We start from the raw sequence: 23,006 nt of genomic DNA on the forward strand, positions 1-23,006 counted from the left end.
TACTGGTGTGAACATCAAAGTAAAATTCAACAAGATAGCAGTCAAACACATTTAAAGGGTTCTATATATCCAACAAAAGCTGAAACAGATCAAATATTTAAAAACCTCTCTCTACTAAGCTGCAAGGTCTGTCCTTGTTTCTGTGAAACTTTGTACAAACCACCACTTAACAAATAACTAAAGACATAAATTGACATTGTAATCTTTTTTTTTTTTTTTTTTGTGAATGTAAAGTGTTTGTATACAAGTCTGATCTGGCCATGCTAGCATTTATTTTTTTCACTTTTTCACTGTGTGCCAAACCCCTGTTGATTAGACTCACTTATGGAAATCACAGTATAACAAAATTAACAAGACGGGCATGTTAAATCAATCACAGGGAAAAAGATAGATGACAAAGACAGATGACTCGCCTTCTGGTCTGAACCAGTTATCTTCCAAGGTTATCATCACACATTCCCCACCTCCTGAACAGCAGCTGTGCCTTCCATTAGCAGCTTCTAAGGTAATCAGTGTGTGGCCAAAATAGTTGATTGGTTTATATATAAAAGCTAGTGCATAATATTGGATAATATTTACACAGCAAGGACATTAAAAGAGGCAGAAAGGCTCAAGCAAAGTTAAAAACTATTTGGCATTGTTACTTTTGAAAAAGAACAAATGGAAAGTTACATTTAACAAGAGCAGCATACATAAAGGTTGTTGGTAGCTGAGCAATCAGTTGGCACTTGTGTATTTAAAAAAAAAATTGTAGTGGCATTTGGTGTTGAACAGGATGAACTGCTTTCTGTTCTTGTTTTATGAAATGATCTGGCCATGTCCTGTTTAATTTATGATACTTTAATTTGCGAGTGTGTATATTTGGTATGACTGAAGTAAGTATGCTTACACCAGTTTTTTCAAGCAACTACCATCCACAAATTCTACCTAAAAACTCAAAATCCATATCTGCCCAAAATCACACTGGAAAGTGAAGAGAGAAAAAAAAAAAAAAAAAAAAGACAGTCTACACATGACTTGTGTCAGACTTTAATTCCACTTAAAATTCCATGTGTAAATAAAGTGAGAACACCAGAGACATTAAAAACACAGTATAATGGTCTTTGGTTTTCAGCTGTGTATGTTTCTGATAAATACAGTACAAAGAGGAAATGAGAGATAAAGTATCTGCACATCAGGGTCAGGCAAGGTTTTTAAGCACAAAATGTCAAAGTAGGAATAGTGGAGGTGGTCACGTTCAGTGGTAACATAACCACCTCCTGATGCAGTACCATGGACTGCTCTGTGCTATATTAAGACAATCAGGTTTGAGAAGAATTCCAATTTGGTACATTACGTAATTACAATGAAGTTTAATTCAAAATTCATATTCACCAGTATTTACAGATTTATCAGGCCTTAAATTTACTTCCTGAACTGAAGCTGTTTGAAAGAAATAAAATATACCCTAATCCCATTGCTGCATGGTCTTTATAGAATAACTGACATTCTGAATAACTTAATATTCTGAGACATCTCCATCTGAAGTCATATACCTCTAATCATTTTCCTCATACTACTGTATTAAAGTTGTTTTTCCATTAATTATCTACAAATTTCTGAGGTATTGGAGGTTTTGTATATTCTACTAACCAGAGGACATTTCAGAATTCAGCAAGAGAACATTTCAGAAGGACTTCATAAAACTCTTTATTTGATTTAACTAGTGTCTGGAGCTGATTCTGAAATACACCCAACTCTCATAGTATACAAATGTAATTCTGAGGTAGCTAGTTCATTTATCCCATTGAGGTATATCTAGCTTTGTTCACTAGATGTAAGGGGTCTGGGTGGTGAGATAAAAACCACTGAGATCAACCTGAGCATTCCTGAGAAACTTGCTTTCCAATATGGAAAGGCATTTGAGGTTTGAATTTATATAAACGAAAGAAAGAAAGAAAAAAAAAAAAAAAATATATATATATATATATAGGTGGGGTGATAATGGAACAAAAAAAAAAACCCAAAAAAACAAACCCAAAACCCCATCTAAAAATATCTGAAAACACTGTTCCTATTTTTCTCTTAAACACTGATGTTTGTCAAGATTAGCATTAATTGAGATAACTCAGATTCTAAATGAACAAATACCCTGATCATTATAAGATTTTGATTTCAGCATTTTTCTGCATTTGATATCCTGGTTTGACTCATAAGTACTCATAAGATTTCTGAGCTTATGACTGATCGTCCAACGCTATCTAAATGATTGACATGCAGAAAAGCAAGTGTTCCCTCTACTGTAATGTCTATGTGTTATATAGATTCCACAGTAGATTCTTTAGACCAATCTATTGTCTGAATGTCTAAATAATAGCAAAACTCAATTACTCAAAAGTCTTTTCAAAATTACCTGAAACTTCCCAAATCAAAATAATATATATATCTGGATGTCTATAAACTAAAAATACTGGAAAAACAAATCCACAATCAAATCAAGTAAATACACTAAATAAAAAATACATTTGTTTGACCCCATTCCTAACCAAATCAAGTCTGCAAAAAACTCTTGATGAAACTGTTGTCCATTTGAAGTCCAGCAAAATCAACAAAAAAGGGGCAAAAAAACTGCCAATCCTCTAGTCATAGACCAGAGAACAATCCTGATATTTTGAGGGGACTCGGTCCTAATACTTTGGAACCTACTGTTGGTGTGCATATAACAAGTACAGTACATGTTATAAAAGAGCCCCTATTGGTGGTAAAATATGAAAAGTTTAAATTCCAACTGTTGGATTTGGCAGAGTATTTTGTGCCATGATTGTTTAGGTGGAGGGTGTTTGTAAGCAGACGATACCATGGATGTATATGCATAGCTGAAAGCATATTAGTCAAGGTATTTAACATATGTTGAGCACAGACATATGCTCATAACACAGTTTCCTTAAGTTATTTGAGGTATTTGTTGTGATTTTGGAACTGATCATTCTCATGATTGTCCAGGTCCTGAGAGGGTTTGTAGCAGACTTGTGGCAAAAGGGCAGAGGCCACCTGCAACAGGGCAGAGCAGTTAATAAACTCTTTGTAAATGGAGGCCCCTTTTTGCAAATGTGAGCCTGATGGATCTCAAAAAGGAGGTAGACTTGGCTTTGATAGACCACTGGATGGTCAACCACTTTCCATAGCTGAGCTGCTCTAGGAGAGGGAGACCATAATTAGGTGGGCTGAGCTAAGGAGAACCAGCAGTAGTGGGCTCAACAGAGCTACAGCCCTTGGAGGAGGAGGAGGAGGAGGAGGAAGAGGAGGAGGGCACGCTGGGGCTGAGGGTAGAGCGCTGGCTTACGGATGTAGCCATGACAGAGGTAGGCATGGCTGCCTGGGACTTCTGAGCATATAGAGATCCTGTACAAAAAAAACAAAGGTAAAAAGAGAAGGTGCTAAGTAAATTGCTAATCAGTAAATTACACAGGGAAGACAATAAGCAAGTAACTGAAAAACAGAGAAAACAATGACAGGGTATGAGTAACATTCTGTTAGTATCAATCCTGTCACAGACCTGAGTAAATAACCCCATTAACCTCCACTGATACAGTGATACTGGCTGATCCATTTGATGAGATGCTGAGTGACAGGTCCTGCTTTTCCTCTAGAGAAGGAAGAGAACATACATTTTTAGCAGTGTTGCCAGCTAAGATCATTTATTCATCCACAATTCCCATGTAACAGAGCCCCAGTGGGCTGAAGCCCATGCACGCACCGCGGGCACTGGTGCTGTTGACGCGCAGGCTGGCAGGGTTCACCTGCGATGCCATGGCCAGCAGGTTCTGCTGGAAGGCCTGCTGTAGCAGTCTCTGCTGCTCCTCTGCCAGCCGTGCCATCTTCCTCTCAGGCCCCTCCATGGCAGCAGCACCTGCAGCCAGGGCGACGGGACCAATGCTCGTCTCCAGCCTATCACGCAGCTGCTCCAGTGTAGCAGCCCGAGCCAACTGCTGCTGGTGGCCCAGGGCTAAGGCCAAAGGGAGTCTCCCGGGCAGCATGGGAGGACCCTCCTCAGGGACTAGCACTGCACATTGGAGAGGACTAGTGAGTGTAGAAATGATTTATACAAACCTTTTCGAAATCAAATCACAATTAAGCAGAGGTCATAGAATCAGAATTACTTGGTCATTACACAAATAAATTATTTCCAATTCATGCTCTTTTCATCATAACAGTCCCCAATAACCATGAGAAGCTTGATTAAAACAGATTTAAACCAGACAATAATGTTAGAGATCACTCTTTAATATGAGAACATTTCAAGACTTTTCTCACAGCAGGGTACACTGAACTGTACAGCCATATGTACAAGGGGTTAGGCTATGCCCCCAAAGTGACTGCCTATCTGCTGGCCTGCAGTAAGGCCTCTTAATGGCTTTCACACATTGGCCCTTCCCAATTAGCCCCTGCAGTCCAGGGAAACTGCTCCATTTCCTGTCTGCTACAAACCGACAACATCTAAAATTGCCAGACATTTCACTTACCCTCTGGCAATAAATCACATTTGGAAGTAACTGAAAAGTTATAAAATGTTAAATATAAAATTTTAATTTTAACATTAAATAATATTCTAAATCTTATATTTCTCCTGAAAATTACACTAAACAATGTTCACATCGTGTCACAAGGTGGCGCTTGGACCCTTAAACGCACACTGACCCCCCCTAAAGCTCAAAACAGTTCCACTTTCCCATAAAAATAAAACAACCTAATATGCATGCTAGCTGGTTTAGGTGTACAGCTTCTAGTGTTGAGAATTTCAATCAAAAAACAAAATGCCATGAGTGCAAAGGACTAAAGTGAATAAATCTACAGAACATTTTATTGACTCTGATATTATTTGAAAAACTGCTTTGTTACTTAGGAGTAACCTGCCAGCCATAGTGATCTCTGCAGTGATTTGAGCATCAAACAGCTCAGCATTGCTGGTGAATTTCGGTTAGAGTAATCCCAGCCTAAAAATCCAGGCGTAATTACCTGTCTCTTTCTTAAGACCTGGAGTAGGTGTGCTCTGTAGACCATTGTGTCCAGAGGAAGGCAGGTGCATTTTGGGAGGAGAGAGGAGGTGAGGGGCACCTCCACTTTGGGAGGGAGAGAAGCGGTACAGGCTGCTACTGTAGCCAGGGCGGCGACCCTCTCTGCGGTTGCTGTCAATGGCAGCCTGCAGTTCCCCAGGAGAACTGAGCCCCTTCTTCTCACATTCATATGGGTAGAGGTACTTCATATACCTACAACAACGGACACGGGAGCATGGATCGGGATACAGTTCAAACCAATATGCAACAGTGTATTAATACTGACCAGTGCTTGATGGCAAATAACAGGCATGACACCAAAAAATAAGGTTGACTGACAATTAATGACTGTTAACTGTGGATTACAGTGAGTTAATGTGGTGTTCATATATTAATTTATAAAAAGAGTTAATGATCATTGCATCCTCACTGTGTGCGGAGGGTGAAGGCTGCACTGGTGATGGATGTGGGCAGGTTCAGGCCTTTTGTGATCTCTCTCCAGATTTTCTTGTTGATCACCTCTACCAGGCCGCCCTTCTCTGTCACAAGCTTATAGAGCTTATAGAGGTCCAGCACCTGCTTGGCCATGATGGGGATACGGTTCACTGGCGTGCCTGGGAAGAAAATGAACATTGGAGATTAAATTAGAGGACCGGAACACTAAACAAAGTCATAAAACACAATGAAGACTGTGCAGTGATCGTGTGAAGGAAGGCCTAAGACTGCTGTTAGTGATGTATTACAAAATGCAGGTTTTTCTTTCTTGTATTTTTTGAGACTGAAGCCAATGAGTTTGTAGCCAATAACTCCAACTCTCAGAGCTCTAACATGAAGGATATGAGAAGAACGCTATGCTCTTCACTTTGATCACTCAAGGCAAGGAACACTACATAAAGAACAGGGAGAGAGCAATGTTTCCATCCTACCCTGCTACCAAGCAAGCACCCAGCTCAATCCCTGATTGCCAGGTTATGAGTCACCTAGGATATGAAGCTGAACATCATTTCTGCATTAACTTATGGAGGCTATTGCTGGCATTATTAATATTGATATTACTCAGTGTGGAACATTTGGCATATCAAATAAAAGGATTTCAGGTTTGCAAAGATGACTGCAAATCATCATTTAATTACTAAATTACAAATTACTTTTTGCTTTTCAGAGGTGGTGTATTATTTATTTATATATATATATATATATATATATATATATATATATATATATATATATATATATATATATATATATATATATATATATATATGCACTATTTTACATATTCTTGGTTACTATGACATGTTTCTATCCAAGAGTGGCACTAAAAAAATGTACTGAACGGACTCACTGCTTGTACGTGTCTACATACCCCTTCTGTTCATATAAGTGCCTGATTCCTCTCAGCACTCTTTAGAAGGGGCTATAAGTGTATTAGTATTATTTATAAAAGGGGCTACAAAACAAAACCTCAAAAAGGGTAATACTGAAAGAATCTGTTCTATGCATTAATTCGAAGGTTCAGTGCAAAAACTCAAAAGCTGATGCTCTGCATCTGCTCCATCTGAGAGGGAAATGAGGCAGGTTTTTAATCCGCAAGCAGTAGTGACAAAGTAATGTGGATAGGTCCTGGTAATGAAGCTCAATTGGAGGGATTGTGTCTGCTAAGTCTAAAAGTGCTCTAGCACACACCCACAAGCCCAGTTAGAGATAAGATGGGGGATATATGAATGAGAGAGAAACACGAACAAAAATGCTTAGTTCAATCCACACTGTGGGCCTGGTAAGAACAGCCCTGGTAACCTGAGGTTAAGATTATGCAGATATATGTGTGGAAGACAATATATTTGTGCAATGTACACATGGACAAGTGAAGCATATCTGCACAGTGTACACATGGACAAGTGAAGCATATCTGTACAGTGTACACATGGACAAGTAAGGCATATCTGCAGTGTTCACATGGGCAAGTGAAGCATATCTGCACAGTGTACACATGGGCAAGTGAAGCATATCTGCAGAGTAGACATATATGAATGTGTGGATTACTATTATATTTCTTACAACTCCTTCTTACAATTCCTTTAAGATTAATGTTTCTGGAGGTAACTGGAATGTGGGCTGTAAGGAGTCTTTCAAGAAATTTCAGATGATGGAAACACTACTAACAGCTGCTCACAACTACTTTAACAAATGTCCATTTCCTATCTTGTGGGTGACTAGCATAAAATGTGGCCTACAACTATCTTTGAAATAAATCAAATTTAGACAGCCAAAGTGATCTCTCAAGCTCAAACCCTGATATTTAACCTCATTCTTTCATCGCACAGATGAATATGAGCTCTTTCTATAAAGATCTAACAGAAGCACATGCTTCACTTTCTCTCTGAAGCCCCTCTCAGGAGAATGCCAATAGGCATGAAGTGATCATTTACCCAGCGAGCAGATCGTGATTTAGAACCACAGGCCTACGAGACAGGGTCCAGCACTCTCCTGGGGAGACAGGAGCATGGTCTTGCTTTGAAAACTAGTTATTTAACGCTGGGGATGACATTACTCGTTCATCAAACGATCAGTGAACAAGGCCCGAGCTCAAGGTTACCCCCAGGTCAGCATGGCGGGGATTCAGGACCAGGTCAAAAGCAAGAGATGTGAAGTAGCACTGCCTCAGGGGAGGGACTATGGCATGTACCATAACTGTAAAACCAATCTGGCTCAAACACAGTGGAAAAGCCAGTCACCCTTTTCTCCACTGAGGAAGCTCTGATGGTGGCTAAAGTAACCTTCTCTATGCCCTAATGCAGTTACATTGCTTCTCCTTTGCCCTGTAAGGTATAGGGCATTAGGATAAAACAGGAAAGCATGAATGAGTGAGCTGTGACATTAAGCAGCGCAGCGCTGCAAATAGAGCCACCACTTCAGCCTGAAGACTGACTGCCTCGCTCTGTGAGTGCATGCAGGCCCTGACGTTCCTGAGCCTTGAACAAATCAGTCACAACTAACAAGCCAGAGGGACACCAATTAAACAAGACCAGGGTTTGGACACATTACAGAGGAGAAAGAATGAATGATGACATCCTAGACAAAAAGACATCTCAATTATTATACAGTACTCAACAGTAAATAATCCTTAATTACTGGGAGATTTCAGGGTTCATTAAATTATATTTTAAAATCTTTAAAATAAAAATGTATCATTTTAAACAATGTTTTCTTGAAACCCATTACACCTCTTTGCTCTTCCCTGTTCAATCTAGCCTGGTAGTAAAAACAGGTCAGAGAATCTGACCCCTGCCCTATATATAGGGGAAACAGCTGCCCACATGAAGAGGCCTTTACTCCGTAATGAACCAACAGCAGGCCCTGCACTGGCAGCTGGCTGAAGGAAATACCACTCTCAGGCCTAAACAATGATTGCCTTTCTTACTGGAGCACCACTGCAAAAAGGGAAGTAGGAAAGCGGTGCAGGAAATCCATGAGCCGACACCAGATCAGGCATTATGGATGATGAGGGTGGCTGAAGGCACTGCAGAAGACTTGAACGGCTAAGGACAAGTCATGACAAGAGTACTTGTACTGCTCCATCAGGATCACAATCTGAAAAGTTTAAGTACTGAACGCAACTCTTGCACTATGGTTGTAAACCACAGGTGATAATTCTGAGTTATTTGAACTTCATCAGGGAAGCATATTGATGAAATTGTTCAAACCATATTTTAAAAAGTGAATTTGCTGTTTGTTACATACAAAATATCAACTATCTAAACCAGATCAGTCATTTCTGTCCAAGGCATTTTTTCAAAGAACTTGCTAAGCAAAATAGGACCTAAAATGACAATGTAAATATATTATGTAGGACAATCTAGATTAACTTTCTCCTTCTGAAAGGTGCAGACAGTATCAACATCCAAGAGGTTTTTGAAGTAAAAAAGCCTAACTGTACGCTTCATTACACTTTCCTTTAAATAAATAAGTAAATAAGTAAATAAATAAATAAATAAATAAAATATTATGGTCACTTTATGTATGTGCAAAACAGCAGCTCAGTAACATCAGACACTTTAAACAGTTCACCAAATGTAATGTGAAATGCTGCTAAAACAACTGCGTTCACTGTGTGAGGGCAGGCTGACTTTGTCTATTCTCCTTGTCCATTCATAGGGGTGCTACCCAATTATACACCTCCTTCAGTCAGCTGTAAAGAATTAAGCACTTCATGCTGTCTTCCAAGCACATTCAGCTGTTACGTGAACAGCAGCTTAATAAAAATGGATTCATAGGTAGCTAAGAAAGAATGTGCTAGCTGTTACTCTTCCAGACTTGTAGCACTGGGATTGTGCTACATTTGTCGTTTTTCTAAACATGTCTGCATCCATGACTGTGCTGATTCTGTATAGAAGTTACAAAGAATCTTTATTTCAATCAGAATCCAAAAATTCATAAATAGCAGCAGTTCCTTCATGGACAGAAGTGCAGGTGGGAGTGTGGATTACTGCTGAAAGAGCCCTGTCAGATCAGACCAGAGTGGGCTGTACAGTCAGTGACTGGGGCCAGCACACAAAAAACACACTCCTGCTTCAACAATCTATCAATCAATTTGACACACACATACATTTTACATGCACACTGGGTAAAAGGGTTGTTCTGCTCTAATCTAGACTGGAGAAAGATAAACTTAACCAAACAGAATCATGTAATTTGCCCCAAATGCGGGTGGGTGTTGGGAAATAGTTGCAACATTTTATATAAGAGATGTGGCAGTGAAGCAGAATGTGGGGTCTATTCCTTGCTTTACAAAGCACGTCTCACTGAAACAATATACTTGCCATTGACCTTCTTCAGCCATCCTCTGTATAAATGCAATCTGCATACACAGCAGTTCTCGTGCCAGATGTGCAAATATCAAGATAGGATTACTAATGCAAAGATTTACATTAAGATTAACCTGTTAGCTCATGGACACAGATGAGGAAGTCCTCACATTATTAATTAAACTGTAATATGGTTTTGATAGGAAACTCTACTTCACTTCTGCTAACAGTACACAACAGCCACCAACAACATTTTTGCCATGCCTTTCAAAGGCAAATCATTTTCTGACAAACTGTTAAGAAGAAAAGAAAAAAAAAATCACCAATAGCAAAAACTAGCTAATGTTTAAACAACAGGCCCAAACAGCAGCTTATTCAGTATCCTGAATAAGTGTTAAATGTTTTATCCAGATGTAAACCACATATTGAATATGAATAGTATGGGCATAAAGTGTTAATGTACAGACATGTGCATGTGACTGTGTGAGTATAATGTGTGTTTGATTAAGAACTCTTCATCTGATTGGCTGGAAGTGCCTTACCTCATCAGCTACACAAACATAACTACAGAAACAGGAGTGCAAAGTGCATGGCTATTGAGTCTGTCTCAGTCTTTGGAAATTACACGATACGCAGGGAAAGGGATCACGGCAGAGAAGAAGTAAGTGCTAGAGGGGGTCTTCTGTCTTTTTTTATACAAATCTCTAGTCAGTCACCATAAAAGCACAGAAAGCTTGGGCAGGGGAGTAGCAGGAGACATAAAAGCCCAGAGGAAGTGTGTGGAGCAGGATGTCATAAATGCACATAAGGAGAATAACAAGCCTCAGAAGAGTCTAAGACAAAACAGCCACAGACAGGACATGCCCCTCTCACCATTAACGCTGCACAATACATGTAACTAAGAAACCCATTGTTTTCTGCACATCAGTAGAATCACTGAAATAACACCATTTTGAACATTCCACAAAACCACATACCTTATACAAAGACCTTATAAGTGCACTCTGGCAGAAAGTGTGCAGTTTCAAATTCTTATTATTTTTGTTAGTTTTTGTGTAAATGCTAAATGATATTGCTGAATACATATAAAGTATTTTCAATTATGCCTCATCACACCATTAGGCAAAATTTATTTCTTGTAAGTATACATTTAGAGGTGACTTTGATCATCGGGTGTCCATTATCTATTCCTTCTCAGGCTTGTGAGGTCAACATCAACTGTTCTTTAGAATATTACTACATTTGGCTCACTGGCTGAGAGCACTTTTCTTAAACTTCATGTTTCTTGTTCTTTATTTCCTCTCCCTTCCATCCTCTTTTTCCAACGCCCTGCTGATGTTCTCCAGCCTCTCCATTGTCTCTTCTTTTCCACTGTCTGTCATTCTCCTCATATCAAAAGGTGGGGCCCAGTGTTTTAGGGCCTCATTAATCTTCTGCAGAAGGACAGGGGGCCCCTTAATCCACCTCTCCCGAAGCCCCGAGCAAGTGGCCACCCCACCTGCCCCCCTCTGTGCGCGCGCGCACACACACACACACACACACACACACACACACACACACACACACACACACACACACACACACACACAGACAGATACCTCTTCTGAGTTGCTTCTGTGCTCCTTCAGGCTTATCAGGTTTCAGAGACATAGACAAGGAGTACAATGCATGGAGGTGCATAAATATTGAAATGTTTGTACGTGTGTTTTGATAAGAGGAAGTTTGACTGATTTGAGTGTGACCTCAAATACAAATCAGTTACAAATAAACACTGCAGACAGGCTGTGCTTCAAACTACCAATGCAAGCTTATTGCAAACTACCAATGACAATGCAAAGACAATGTCCACTATTAGCTGTCTGCAGTTGATAGCTTAGCATACCGAAAACTTCAAAAGGACAGTAATACTATAGCACCGTCACTGGGAAATATGGGTAACCTATGATGAGTAATAAGAGATCATTATTTTGCCTACGTGACCTGTATTCTGTTACAAAGAAGACAGTGGTGTTTACCTCACATTCTATAATTGCTGCCATCATGCTGACCTCTAGTTTGTGTGGCAGAAAAATAATATCAAGCAACAGATATGATAAAGCTACCCACGCTGTTAAGTGGGCCACAATTTAACTGACCTAGTTTTTAGGAACAGAAAACTTGTGAATAGAAGTTTGTGATTCATGTTTTTTACTGGTTCAACAGGCATGTCTTTCACACTAAAGCAGTCAAACAAACATCATTAATCATTGGCAGCAGACCCTACTGACAGACATTTGACATGATCACACCATTGCCATCCACCCTCCATTATCAAGTCTCAGTTCTTGACACCCGCACTTACTGGGGGGAGGGGGGGGGGGGTGAGCAGGCCAGCACAAACAGCTCCCCATCTGGTTGAGTTTAAATCCTATGGTAGGGGTTAATAGCCCCGTCAAGCTGTGTCACTGAAAGCTTAGCCTGTCTGGTGACGCTGGCAAGCTCATCTCACTGTCACAATATGGCAATCATGAGGCCATATGATTCCACTTAACTAAATTAAAGGACAGACTCATAAGACAAATTCATATTATGCCCTGTTGGTGTCACTTAGAATATTGTGTGTCAAAGAAAACTGAACTTTAATTGTTTTTACAGGCATTTGTCTAAAAACATAACCACTAACTGTTACTTGCTGGGTAATGTGTAGTATCAGTAACATGTTTCCATGTACACATTTTAACTATGCGCAATGGTGTAGATGGAGACAGGAGATTATGAGAACGCCGATGCAAAGGCCTGAGCAAACAGGAGCGGGGCCAGTTAATGTTTCCTGAAGCTTGACAAAATCAGGGGTAGTGTCTAGTGAGGGAATGTGTAAACGAGACAGACATCAAGTTCAATGAGTAATCACATTTAACAAACAGGAATGAGTGAATAGGACATTAAACAAAATGTGGCTTATAGATTTTGAAATGAAATGTCAAGTGTCCTGTTTTCAGACCTGTTTCTAATACCATGGGTATTTTTTCTAACCAAGGGGTTTTGACAAAAAATATAAAAGCAAAATGTGCGCTCACCTCTTTTCTGCATGAAAGTGAAAAGGTCATCTAGAAACTCCTTCCGGTTAGAGTCACTGTCCAGTTCATAAAGCTGCACAAAAAACAGGACAATATTCAATATAAACTATTTACAGCAAAATTTAATTATTTACAGCAGAGCTGACACAAACAACCCAAAACACCATCTAGAAGTTACGACCAACTTACTCAATATAAATGTAGCGCTAGTGTTTGCATGCTTGCTTAGTTTCTATACTTATCAGCTTTAGTTCCAGAATAAAATGACTATTTGCTCAGTTAAATTAAATGATCTGACAGTTTGTTTGTCCCTTCTCAGGGTATGAACTGTCCAGCTACATTCCCACTGCACTGGCATATTACTTTCTGAACAGCAGGAGCCCTCTGGGCAACATTGTAAAAACTGTGTCAGTGTGTCACTGATAAGAGCATAACTACTTAATAGCCCTGACTTTTGGATTTTTATGTTTACCTTTGCAAAGTCTCTGGAGGCCTCCCCTCTTCCTCTCCCTCCATCACTTTCCTCATTCCAACTCACACCGCCATTCTGTAGAGGGAGAGACACACTTAACTCTGAAAGCCTGGGTGGCACAGTTAGACAACAAGTCTCCAAGGAGGTCAGAGAGAAAGCTAAGAATACAATAGAAAAAAGAGCTAGGGTCAGGAACTGGGAAGAACAAACAGACATGGGGAAAAACATCACAACACAAAATTAGTGCTGACCTCTAAACCCTAAAGAATGGGAACAGGACACACTTAGAGTTATAGTTACAGGTTATAGCTATAGTTACATGACCTAAGTCTCATGAGGTATAAAAGTTAATATAACATGAATATCTGGGTACTTTTAGTGGCTTTTAGGCACTTTATTTGCTGGCATTCCTGTGATCTGTAGCTTATTTCATTGTGTGATCTGCATTACTGGTGTTGTCAGCTGGGCCCACAAAGCGCTTATAAACTGCAAGCGCCCATGGTGCACATGCTCTTTGCTTGATTACGGGCTATCCAGCCCTGGAGCTCGTGTGAACAGAGTTAGAAAGGACAAGGCAGAAAGGCAATAAAGCAGTTTTACAGGAGCTTTCCCCCATCCCCCTCTTTAATATGCTAAGTGAATCACAGCTGGGGAGAGTGCAGGATCTTCAGAGTTTATGGCAAACATACACCAGCTGGGACCAGAGGAGAAGACACTCAGTGGGGGAGCAACTGTGGAGGGCAGACATACTGTGTGGTATTGTGATGTTTCTGTGTGTGTGCACATATATACTATATAAACTTCAAAGGTTCTTAAGTGTTCTTATCACAAAATTCTGAAAAGCAGCTCTGTTGGTCAAGCATCAGTGCATTTTTTCACTGACACTTGGTTGCAGGCAATCACATACATACACAGATCATATAAAATTATCTATTTATAAAACATGCAAGCTGCTATCAGGCATACTGGTCATGTTGGGCCTTACTAATTATATTACAGAAGACTGATTGGTGAGTGGGCAAATTAGTTAAGAGCAGGAAGACCATCTGGGTGAGAAAGAGGAAATGAAGTCCCCTCCCCCATATCAATTCAGTAGAATAGCCCATGTCAAATAATTACTCTGGCAGATAGGACAAACATCTTTTGTTACAAAGTGTGACTTCACTCTCTGTGTGTGTGTGTGTGTGTGTGTGTGTGTGTGTCAGCATACATTGTAAAACCCTGAAATGGGAAGGATATAACTTTAATTGATTTTGATGTGACAAGAAAAAAAAAAAAAAAAAGTCTGATGAGAAATATGACATTCCAGGAAGAAAAAAAAATACATCCAAAAATTTGGGCTGATTCTCAGTGTTTCTCCACCAACACAAAAGAAACTGCAACTCTGAAAACTAAACACATTCATTTGCCTTTTAGGTGAAAGTCAACAGGGGGCTTCAAAGGTTTTGAATGAAACAGAACTTACAGTGGGGGGCTGCTAGTGTGTTGGAAAGGCCCATATAGCATGCAGAGTTTCCAGCAACATTACAATCGTTCACAAACACTTTCATGGGAGGAGCTAAAAAGAATATATTTCAGCTTTGAGTTTAATATTTTGAGTGTGGGGGTCCAAATCCCTTTGTAACAGTGTTTAGAAAGAGCTTTAAAAAACTTACACAGACCTAAATTGTATATGTGCATAAACATGTATATTTTTTATATTCACTTTTTTATTTTTCAAGTGTTCGGTTTGTTCAGCAGTTTGGGCTATTTGTTGGCCTTTTAATATACCGCAATGCCCATGAAAATCAATAGAGGAACCTTGAGGACAATAAAGGAATCTTGGAGGACAGCAATGAGATGTTTTTGCTTGTTTGTTTTTAATAGAGGGACAAGTGCTCCATAGGCTCTACCACTGACCTGAACTGCAGGATATGCTCTGAATTTTCAATCTAGGTCAAATCTAGGTTATAGGCCTTGTAGTTCTCTAATGAAAGTTACCCAATTAATCATTCATCTCTTTGCAATGCTGGGTATGCCAGAGGCTGAGGTTGGGGAGGGCACCTTTAGCCCAAGATTTCATATCTTTACAGTAGGCTCTTGTCAACAGAAGCAAAGCCAGTAGTGTATTTGAGAAATGAAACTGCACACACACACATGCCCGAATACACATAATGTGTAAAATCTCCGTTCATCCAACATTACTCTGCCTACACAGAAAAGCAGAACAGCCCAGAGACAAAGGGCTATGCAGGAGCCTGTAGCTACTTGTCCAAAGCAACATGAAGTATAAGTAAGGCCTGAGGGAAGGCTCATCACTGGCTGAGTACAGACTGGGTGCTATATTACACAATAGCCTGGCTTTTAAGGAAACGGACACGCTGTGGAGTGCCGTTATTAGGATGTGCGCTTTGCTCAAGCTTAGATGATGAAAGATTTAGAACATTTAACATCTAATATTAAAACTTTTTTCCATCTAAAATACATAATCGGCAATACACAGTCAACCTAATTTTTTCCCGGAGAGATTATGGCACATAACTCACACATTTAGATGTCAAAAATCCAGGGACTGAACATAATACTAACAATTAGTGAAGCTACAATTTTTTAAGGCCTGCAGTGTTTTTGTTTGTATTGCAATACAATACAGATGTATAGGCATGTTATTCCTACTTTAGAGGTATATTTACCCTAATCATGACCCCTGTTTATGACATTAAAAACCCTAAATATTCCAACTATATTCATTTTAAGCAGAATTTCAGAAATGTTTTGCGTTATTACGTTTCTGAAGATGTGAGTGAATCTTAAACCTTTTTTGGAGAAAATAATCTCAGGCAGGTCAGGACAGGCACCAAGTAGGGGGTTGGAAGGGGGACAGACATTCTAGACTTTCTGTGAGGTATAGGAAACCGACAGAGAATTGAAAAACGCAGATCGCCTTTCTTTCCCCTATACAACTTTCTATTTGACTACCACCCCCCCTGTAGTACTACTTCTGTTACATCCAGTGAAATTGACTTGAAAAGGTCACAAATCACAGGATGGTTGCAGCACAGCCACTCCCTCTATTCATTGCTCACACAGGTCCATGGTGGGAATTCTCACCATATCAAGAGAAGGGACCCTTAATTCCACTTGGAATGTTTCCTTTGGGTGGGGCTGGACAATCTAGACTGACACACCAAACCCCTCCCGCACCTCACATACTTACTCGAAGCCTTTAAAGATTTTTTACTATCAAATGCCTCAGATTTTGGCTTCAGAGCACTTTCCCAACCAAAGTTCACGCTACCCTACTGAAAAGGTCCAGGACAAAGGCTCATTGAATCCAACCCACAGTGCTGCATTGTTCCCAATGGAGACATTTAGACCAACCATCTACTGTCCATTGCTCAGTTCACACAAATTCTCTTCCTGGCCAAAACGTGCAATGTTAGACAGTAGAACGGCCAGTCTTCATGACAGGTGCTGCACAGACTATGTAAACTGAATATGCTCTGATCCGTCTCACAGATGGCTGCACTTTCCATTGATGACAAGATCACATCATCACAGGACCCAAGAGAGTTGTCCAGCAATAATGCTTAAATGATAACCTGAAAAATACAATTACTTAATATGTAATACCTTCATTCTTGTGCAAAAATTGTAGCTAAACTATATTACATATAACTGCAGTTAGCGTGAGGGCTATGTGCAATGAGTTTCAATATAATACTAATATGATGTAATCTTCCTGGCTGACATTTACACCAATGGCCAAGTGCCAGGCCTTAAGCCAACTGATAATTTATATGGCAAATCATTCCTCTGCAACATTAAACCTTGACATAATAAGAACTGATTGCCACCAGCTGGCTTGTACTACAAGCGCAGGCTTGATGTGTTGCTATGGCGATGGTTAAATAATGCAAGAGTAGCTAACAAATAGGATCATTCTCTGACCCAAAGAAGGACCACTGGAACTGGCCTTCCAGTTTTCAAGGCTTCAACAATGTCAAAACAGTTTAACAGTTGACCACCCTTCAAGACTGGCATGGTACCACAGCAACGTCTCATCAACGCCTTGGGTTGAAAAGACCTTTTGTCTATGAGTACACAGTTAGCCTTTTTACAATAACAGCCTCTATTAAACACAGAAAACACCAGACCCTACACAGTAAACGTATTTTAGTGAAATGACAGTTTATGTGAAATTACCCAAATAAACACAACTTCCTGTTATTACATATAACTAATGTAAAAAGGTCAAGACAAAATGCATTAACTGTCACAATTACAAAGGAAAATTTCACAAATTCCATTCTCATCCCCCTCATGCCTTTGACACTAGTCTAGTTAACTCTGGTTGGCTACATCTCAGCGCATGGTTACGGTTAACTCTGGTTGGCTACATCTCAGCGCATGGTTACGGTTAACTCTGGTTGGCTACATCTCAGCGCATGGTTACGGTTAACTCTGGTTGGCTACATCTCAGCGCATGGTTACGGTTAACTCTGGTTGGCTACATCTCAGCGCATGGTTATAGTTAACTCTGGTTGGCTACATCTCAGTGCATGGTTATAGTTAACTCTGGTTTCCTATAACTCAGTAGCCATGTGGTCCAATGTACACAGAGTGTGATTAAATCACCATTAACCATGCTAATTTAGCATGCCAGGAGACCACAATAGTCTCATTGTGTCAGTCAAATAAACAGACAACTTCACTTTTGTGTGACAAGAAAAAACCCCATTGTATCTTCCAGTAGTCTCTGCAAACATCAGTCAGCATTACTGTCGAGAAAAATGGATATGTGCTTTCCTGAGATTCCTTATTTAATAATTTCTTATATTTCAGAGAACACTGCTTGAAGTGCTCTGTGTATGAGAAAGTTCTAAGTTGATCCAAAAAAAAAATAAAAATATCATGTCACCATTTATATACTAATTGCTGCCTAATGAAATGTCCAATCTCCTATCTACTGAAGGTTTCTTGCTTGAGCAGAAGGCACAACTCATGACTTGAGTATCCAGTGAATTATTCCCCAATGTGATTATGAATAAAACAGTATTAAAGTGGTTTTAATGTACATATAGTAATAAATTATGTAAATTGTTAAGATTATATATAAACATTACTATGATCTTTGTGCATGACTTTGATTTAAATCAGGTGCTTACTGGTTGTCCGTGGCTCATCCAGTGTGAAATACTTATAAAAAAAAACAACAAAAAACCAACCAGCCCCCGCTCTCATTTGAAAATGCCATTTGGGGGCATCTGTTCTCTTTTGTGTAGATGGTGCTATCAAACGAGTCCCTTCCCTCTTCTACCCCTGAAATCTGATACTGTTACCACAGCAGAGAATCATTAAATACTAAAGAGCAGACATAAAGAGAGGCAAGATAAAAAAGAAAACAAAACAAAAAGAGACACAAGCAAATTCTTAGGCAACAGTAAACCCCCCCATCCATGTCAAAAGTAAAGCACTTCTATAAAGCATGTATTAACAAAGGGGACTCTCCACCCTCTCTCTAATAACTCGCAGGGCCACAGAGTCCTGCTGTGTGAGGCCAAACATAATTCCCTAACCAATCCACACTAAATAATTTTTTAATGCTGGGAAGCATGAAAATAATATTAGAAACACTCCCATCATTGGTTGAAACCAATGGTTTGACCAGTTGGTTGATTTAATTATTTTCATGAAACTAAACTGAATCTAACAAACTGTTTACACCGCAAGCACTAATAATAAACTGATTCCTTTGTAGTGTTTCTAGTGTTGGCTTTGCAGCAATTACATGTTAAAAAGTGTTCATCCAAACATAGCCATGGAAGCTTGTTCAGTGACAAAGAAGCTAAAATAACAAAGCCCACATCAAGCTGGTATATTTTAAGAGCGCATGTGCAGTTTTATTACTCACACCCACATACACACCATTAGCTCCTAAATCCATGCCGACATGGGTGTGAAGAAAACACCAGCGTTGCCAATCAACACGGGGCCTCACTTCCCGCCATAGTAGCTTTATAGCTATGTGCTCAAGAACGGTGCATCTAAAAAAAAGTAGCTCGTTACAGAGTGCCTATTATTAAAGATTTATAAGCAATAAGAGACATTTAAGTTTAATAGAAAGATTTCTTTTTAAAAAAAAAGGATGAAATTGAAGGAAAGCCATAATAGGAGAACAGTTTTCAATGAACTACGAAATCTCACTTCAAGTGTATATACATCTCACTAAACTTTACTCAGACTGGAAACAGAGCCAACTCATACAAAAAAAAATATATAAGTAAAAAAAATAATAATCAGGTAAAAAAATATTTTTATCCCAACAAAACCCAAATGTACATTTGAACAATCCTTTCCTAACCAAACAGCCATTCAAGTGGTTAACTGTGCTGAAGCAACTTCATGTACATTTTCATTCTACAAACATGGTAATGCAGCCTCTCACCATTATCATTTTAAAACCTCTGTGATTTTATGTCACAGTATTAGTGCAAGTGAGGTTCTCCAGGCCCATCATTGCATGCAAGACCAAGTGGCTGCCCTGCTGTGGCAGAGGCCACGTGCCTACAACACTTCTGACTTCTGTCTGGCAGCCCTGATGGCGTGCCTCTCTGGACACAAGCCAAGAAAACATTACCCTGCCAAGTGTCTGTTCCGAGAAAACACCACCGGCAAGGAGCAACAGAGGAAAGTGAGAATGCAGGAAGAAGAGAGAAAATGAATGGAAGAGAGAACAAAACTTCCAGCCCGCCAGGCAGGCTGCCAGAATACTACTCCGAGGATGTTTAAAGACAAAATAGGTCAACATATGACGCTGAATAGGATCCTAATTACCAATGTGAAATATCAGGATACCATATGGCTTTGATCTCAAGAGGACAAATTCAACATAGAAAAGTCAGACAGGATAATTTATGTTAAGTAAGTTATACTGTGGAGGTGGGGGACATTAGACTATTACGAATATAATTATGAGCAAACGTGTGCTGGGATAGACTAGATATTATATTTAGTACCACTATGCTACATTATTCCAACAACAAAAAATCATAAATACAAAGCCATCTTCTGAAAACAGAAGAATAATTAACAGACACTGTGATTAAAAAAAAAATTACAACTTAATCACAACTTCCCCAGATCAACACAAGTATCATGCATATGCAGTTCTGCCACTTCAATGAACTGAGAGACTGAAAAATGTATTTACAATGCATCTAAAAAACAATCTTGTCCCTTTAGACTTTTATGCATGACCTGGTGGGACATTGCTCTTGTGACACATTATCATTAACTTCATTAATGTCCTCAAAACAAGACAAGCTGGTATGAACACAAACCTGTTTGAGGGACTCTTCAAAGTTCCAGTCGGCCAGGCCGTTAGGCGTATTGAACGAGTGCTGGTCTGCAGGAGATGGGCTGCCTTCTGGGTCATCCTTCACTTTAGGTGGAGGTGAGCGGGTCCTTTTCTTCACAGCTGGGGGGGAGGCTGCATAAACAGGGAAAGGGTATGGAGGCACTCCCATGCCTGCCTGCTGAAGAGCAAGACTCTGCTTCCTCAGAAACTCCAAACCCTCGCCTTCATCATCTTCGCTACCTTCTTCACCATCCATCATCTCGTCGTCTTCATCTTCTTCTCCTGCAGAAGCCCTTCTTTTGTCCATCCCCCCATCTCCCTCTTCCCTCTCTGAATCCATGCTGCTTTGTGCAGAGACAGTGCTGCTCTGAGGCCCTTGGCTGCCCTTTGGGGCCCATTCTCGAGTGCTCATGTTGAAATAGTCAGGGGTTAGTGGTGCACTCCGGCCCCTTGCTGAAGCCATGATGGCTTGCTGAGCGGCTAGCTGCTGTGCGTAAAGAAGGTGGGCCTCGCTGAGGTGCCTCTCTTTTCGCTCCATCTCCAGTTTGGCCTGCTGCTGCCTTTGAAGCTGCTCCATAACAGCTTCAAGTTTGACACCAGCTGCACCACCAAGTGCTGTCTGAGAGAAGGCTCCCGCCAGGCTTCCATCCTGGTATAACAAGGGCAAACAAGTAAAAAATAAATCAACATTACTACATTACTTTAGTTTTCTGTACATTTTGTTACAGTGACACAGTTAATGTTTGACCTCTTACGTACAGTAGTTACAACTCTCAAACGTATAAAATTGGTTCAGACTTATTAGGACACTCAAAACTATAGGACTACGTAATTTATAATAATACAATAGGGCAGGAAATAGAAGAAAACCTAAAATTATATCTACTGAAAACTAAACTGCCTGCATGCCATTGCTAGCTAACTAAATGTTCTTTGACCCCGAAGAGGGGCTACTTGGCAAGGATAACCGGATTTCCGGCCGAACTGTGTCGCTTTACGTTGAGCTAAATAATTAATTTATGGTTAAATCTATTGCATTCATGGCATTTTTAACTATTAAACCTATATAGATTTAAAAACAATTGTATTTACGTTTGTCTGCTCTTAATATAATAACATTATTCTCGATCTGTGGGTGCACATAGTACGGCGAGCTTCCAAATCAACACTTAAATCTAACTCCACAAACAGGACGACAGATAACCAAGTGGTAGCCGAAGAGGGGTATGTTTCAAAAGAAACAAATTAACTAAGTGTTTTAGAACTTCGCAAAAGCAATTTACAACGAAACGCTAACAACACTTCGTAGCAACAACAGCAAATCTGCCAGAAGTGTACAAAATTGGGAGGGGGACAAAACTCTTGCAATCATGACGTGTACAATGTGGATTTAAGAACCATAAAAACTAGATCCACACATGGTGATCAGAACGAATTGTGGAATAAATAAAAGCACGTTCACGCACAAAAGCTACTGGTTATACTTATAAAACGTTCATGACCTTTTGACTCTGGAAGACTGCTAATCATATTTTACAGTAGTTATCAATCAGGCTACGGTCACCATGGATTTTTGCCAGCACTCACCATTTGCGCTTTACTGCTACTGGAATTGTCTACCATCCCTCCTCCTAGATGAACCTTTCTATCACAAAGCTGTTGGAGCTTGAATAACGTAGCAAGAAGACGTGCATCCACCCAAGTGTTTGATATCTCCCGATAACACTTCAATAGCCCTTCGGTTTTCGCAGGAAAAAAATCGATGTCGGGACTTAAAAAAAGAGGAGGGGGCAGCCAAAGGGAAATGTCTGCCTGACCTCACCTCCCGATCCGCTGCGCACAGGGACTCCCACTCCACCCAGAGCCAAACCCCCCACATCAACGTATAAATACTGCCCGCCCAATTGGCTAAAGTAACAAGTAGGTCTACATTTCTGGTTCGCCACGGTCGAGTAAAATATTTATAGAACCGATATGCCTCCTGATACGTTGTTCTATTTTCAGCTGACTTCTGTTGCGGACGTATACAACAGTTTCTTTAGAACATTGATAGTAGTAAAAGTATCTCCCATTTAGTTTATTTACTTAATAAACATTTAAACGGAAATTTCAATTACGCGGTTTATTGTACTAGCTGTGATGTTAAACACTCGTTTAATGCCCCCTGGTGGTGGAAGAGTTTACTGAACGCTAACGTTTAATTTTTATGACAGGGAAAACCGCTGGTGTTGCACTAACGTCATTCAAGTCACGCAATCCGTGAGGCCACAGTGAATTCATGGACATCAGTAATTCGGAAAC

The 23,006-nt window shown here is 39.9% G+C and overlaps 1 protein-coding gene across 1 annotated transcript; it reads right to left on the bottom strand.

Annotated features, from left to right (window-relative positions):
- Positions 1-1,029: 1,029 nt before the first annotated feature.
- arid3b (AT rich interactive domain 3B (BRIGHT-like)) lies at positions 1,030-22,542 on the bottom strand. Its single transcript, XM_027018367.2, has 9 exons — positions 22,293-22,542; positions 20,689-21,354; positions 13,367-13,441; positions 12,895-12,967; positions 5,464-5,647; positions 4,996-5,246; positions 3,737-4,042; positions 3,536-3,625; positions 1,030-3,381 (listed from the first exon to the last, which is right to left on the bottom strand). The coding sequence occupies exons 1-9, from the start codon at positions 22,326-22,328 to the stop codon at positions 3,209-3,211; spliced, it is 1,854 nt and encodes a 617-aa protein (XP_026874168.2). The 5' UTR covers positions 22,329-22,542; the 3' UTR covers positions 1,030-3,208.
- Positions 22,543-23,006: the final 464 nt, after the last annotated feature.

Source organism: Electrophorus electricus, chromosome 2, assembly GCF_013358815.1.
Source record: "Electrophorus electricus isolate fEleEle1 chromosome 2, fEleEle1.pri, whole genome shotgun sequence".
NCBI lineage: Eukaryota > Metazoa > Chordata > Actinopteri > Gymnotiformes > Gymnotidae > Electrophorus > Electrophorus electricus.